The 1,834-nt window shown below is 47.1% G+C and overlaps 1 protein-coding gene across 2 annotated transcripts in view; it reads right to left on the bottom strand.

Annotated features, from left to right (window-relative positions):
• Positions 1-259: 259 nt before the first annotated feature.
• Positions 260-1,834, bottom strand: part of LOC113233160 (nucleolar complex protein 4 homolog A) — a 10,867-nt gene continuing 9,292 nt past the window's right edge. Inside the window, exons 9-11 of one of the 2 annotated variants that reach the window (XM_026468173.1) lie at positions 1,261-1,374; positions 1,184-1,226; positions 354-489 (exon numbers count right to left, since the gene is read on the bottom strand). In XM_026468173.1, the coding sequence (XP_026323958.1) occupies positions 471-489; positions 1,184-1,226; positions 1,261-1,374 (176 nt within the window). In that variant the 3' untranslated portion in view covers positions 354-470. Of the gene's footprint in view, positions 490-1,183; positions 1,375-1,834 lie in introns of both variants that reach the window. The other variant, XM_026468172.1, reaches the window with a different exon arrangement.

Raw genomic sequence — 1,834 nt, 5'->3', positions numbered from 1 at the left:
CTTATAGGACTGAAACGACTAAAAAGACTAAAACGCCTGGCGCCTCATAGCCTCTGAGGTCGCGAGTCATGAGCCGTATGGCGTGATTTTATTTCTTTTTTTTTTTTTGATTATTTACCACATACTACTTACGTCATTTTTATTTATAAACTTTGGGTATAAGACATAAAATAGGTATAAGTCCTTTGCAGACAACTCGAGTCTTTCAAGTCGTTTAAGTCTTTTGAGTCTCTTATTAAGAGTGAGTCTTATTAATAAAATCTCGAATCCCCAGTCTTAATTTTAGAGTCGAGTCCTGTAAGATGGAATCGAGTAGTTATAAAACGCCTTAAAAGACAGAGTCTCTTTCATCACCACTTACATCCTTGTTCATGCCATGAGCTCCCAATACTGCAGCAGCCGTTCGCCAGAAGGCAACGTCATTCCTTGTGGCCGTATGAAATTTAGCTCTATGGTCTTGAACCTCTTCTTCAGTTCGGCATCGAACAACTGTGAACACAAAGAGTTTGGTTTTTTCTCTCCATTTATTTAACAGGGTTTTATGTGAAGTGCAATTTATAATGAATATTGTTATTTTGTCGGAGCATTCACCAAACCATAATTTTTCAACATGCTCATTGTCACGACGGTCTGTCGTCGTAACGTCAAAACAGATGTGACCGGCAGTTAATGTTAAAATTTAAACTGCCTCCATGGCCGAAAGGTTACCATGCCGGACTGCCGCGCAGAGGTCCCAGGTTCGGTTACCGGGCCGGGAGAAATATTTTTATGGCCTATATTTATTTATCCAACATAACATTTTTTTTCTTCGATGACGGGACTTGAACCCATGACCGCGCTGTACCGTAGCGCTGCTCTCACCAACTGAGCGACAGCTCAAGGTTATCGAGTTGCCGAAATTCTTCCTATGTGTTTTTGTTAAAGATCTTTGTGTTGAATTTTTCTGCATTCTGCGCCGCTAGTGACATCTAGCGAGAGATGGTAGAACCTTCTTCACCGCACCCGGTACCTTTACAGGTGCCTCAAGCTGAAGATGTCACGTTGACGTGATGATGAAGAAGATAATTTCTCCCGTGAGTTTCATTGTAATTTGTGGTTACGAGTGTCCGTGGCACCCTCGAAACATGCTTTCCCTAGAGCCGCGGACTGTGCGCGTGCGCGTAATTACGAAGCGCCAACTTACGGCGCTGTCGTCGCCGGCGGCCAAGGACACGGGCTGCGCGCGGTCCTTGGGCGCAGCCAGGACCCGCGCGGCGGCGGCGGACACGCTCGCGCAGAAGTGCCTCTGCAGCGCCGCCACCTCCCACAGGGACGACCCCAGCGCCCGCGAGTTCGACGCGCACGTCTCCTCCATTACGTATGGGTCGCTGGACACTGAAACGACACGATGTTGCTTAGAGCGGTTACACGGGATGAACGAGTCGTGCGCCTGATCATCATCAACGCCACGCCTGTCCGTAACAGTTGCAGTGCCACTCAGAACTTTAAATCGCAAAGATCTCAGGGGCACTGCGCCCGTCACCCTGAGACATAAGTTGACAAGTCCCATGTGCCTGTAAATTTCACCAGCACCTTACCCTTCAAAACCGGAACGCAGTAAAGCTGGCATTACTGCTTGGCGGTAGAAATGGGTATGGAATAGGTAACCTTTACACACACGCGCGACTTTGAGCAGCAATACAAACGCGCGATTGCATCGCTACACCTGCGATTTATAGGCAATCGAGCGTTTGTATCGATGCAATCATGCTTAACATTGACTTACAATTATATGGACGTCGGGTCCACGCTAAAAAGTGTCCGAACTTATAGGGCGTTAAAATCGTATACAGAG

The sequence above is a fragment of the Hyposmocoma kahamanoa genome, unplaced genomic scaffold (assembly GCF_003589595.1).
Source record: "Hyposmocoma kahamanoa isolate Upper Pololo Valley unplaced genomic scaffold, ASM358959v1 78, whole genome shotgun sequence".
Taxonomy (NCBI): domain Eukaryota; kingdom Metazoa; phylum Arthropoda; class Insecta; order Lepidoptera; family Cosmopterigidae; genus Hyposmocoma; species Hyposmocoma kahamanoa.
Note: the sequence above shows the minus strand (reverse complement) of the source record. Positions and strands in the feature narration are given on the sequence as shown.